At 48.6% G+C, this 1,630-nt stretch overlaps 1 protein-coding gene across 1 annotated transcript in view; it reads right to left on the reverse strand.

The window, feature by feature from the left end:
• LOC103805023 (low-density lipoprotein receptor class A domain-containing protein 3) overlaps positions 1–1,220 on the reverse strand; it is a gene marked incomplete at both ends in the record, with an annotated part of 24,987 nt that extends 23,767 nt beyond the window's left edge. Inside the window, one exon of the mRNA XM_009077657.1 lies at positions 1,074–1,220. Within this exon, the coding sequence (XP_009075905.1) occupies positions 1,074–1,220 (147 nt within the window). The remainder of the gene's footprint in view (positions 1–1,073) is intronic.
• Positions 1,221–1,630: the final 410 nt, after the last annotated feature.

Here is a 1,630-nt window from a genome sequence, read left to right on the forward strand (position 1 = left end):
TCCATGTCAATTTATCTATCTGTTCAGGTACCTGTTACCAAGTGCCATATTAAAACTGGACTCTGAAGAACATCTGCTGGAAGGCAGGAGGGCTCTGCAGAGGAACCTGGATAGGCTGGAGAGATGGGCTGATTCCAGTGGGATGAGGTTTAACAAGGCCAAGTGCTGGTCCTGCACTTTGGCCATACCAATCCCATGCAGCACTCCAGGCTGAGGACAGAGTGGCTGGAGAGCACCAGGCAGAAAGGGACCTGGGAGTCTGGATAGATAGAAAGCTGAACAGGAGCCAGCAGTGTGCTCAGGGGGCCAAGAAGGCCAATGGCATCCTGGGCTGGATCAGGAACAGTGTGGTCAGCAGGACCAGGGAGGTGATTCTGCCCCTGGACTCAGCTCTGGTTAGGCCACACCTTGAATCCTGTGCTCAGTTCTGGGCCCCTCAGCTCAGGAGGGACATTGAGGGGCTGGAGCAGGTCCAGAGAAGAGCAACGAGGCTGGTGAAGGGACTGGAGCACAAGTGCCATGAGGAGAGGCTGAGGGAGCTGGGGGTGTTCAGCCTGGAGAAGAGGAGGCTCAGGGGAGACCTTCTCACCCTCTGCAACTCCCTGACAGGAGGTTGGAGTCAGGTGGGGGTTGGTCTCTTCTCCCAGGCAACCAGCAGCAGGACAAGAGGGCCCAGACTCAAGCTCTGCCAGGGGAGGTTTAGATTGGATATTAGGAAGAGATTTTTTATGGAGAGAGTGCTCAGGCATTGGAATTGTTCTGCGAGGGAGGTGGTGGATTCACCATCCCTGGAGGTTTTCAAGCTGAGACTGGATGTGGCACTTAGTGCCATGGTCTAGTAACCACGGTAGGGTTGGTCTTGATGACTTTGGAGGTCTTTTCCAATCTGGTTGATTCTATGAGTCTATGATTAAAGACCTGAAATAATAAAGCCTGTGTATGTTTTTTCTAATAAGTTCCATATTAAGCAGCTTCGTTACTTACCTAACACACACTACAGAACACACCAGTGACACTACTCAGCCAAGCCTTGTGATATAAAGCATGTTAAGGTCACAGCAGTGGTAACTTACGGCCTTCCTTCTCATCACTGTCATCAAAGCAGTCTGGGAGCCCATCACACTGCCAGGCCCCTGGGATACAGCGCCCGTTACTGCACATGAAGTTTCCAGGAATGTTGCATTCATTTGTGAAGTTATTCCCAGGCAACAGTTGGCTGTCTGCGACAAATGAAAGGGAGGTAAGTTTACAGGGGATTTAACAAAGGCAGCAAAAGTAGTCACTGAGCAAACTGTTCAGCAGTGGATGAGCAAAACAAATGGATCTTGACCCTGGTTGTTTTGTCATTATCCTATCAGTATCCTGAGTATGGTACTTGCTCACACTTTCTTTTTCCTAAATCATCATTTTCACTGTTCTCCATTCTTACACACCATTTTGCAAGTTTCACCTCTTGCTATTTTCTTTCTAGGAACATACGTGAAGCCTTCTACACACACTCAGCCCAAAGCAAAGTTTGTTTTATGAAAAATCAACTTCTTCTTCACAAGGTCACTCTAAACACAAGTAAAATAGATGAGGCTACATGAACTCAGCTTCATGCCCCCAATGCCTTTGTCAGTTTAGTACT

This window comes from Acanthisitta chloris, unplaced genomic scaffold (genome assembly GCF_000695815.1).
Source record: "Acanthisitta chloris isolate BGI_N310 unplaced genomic scaffold, ASM69581v1 scaffold18616, whole genome shotgun sequence".
NCBI classification, from domain to species: Eukaryota; Metazoa; Chordata; class Aves; order Passeriformes; family Acanthisittidae; genus Acanthisitta; species Acanthisitta chloris.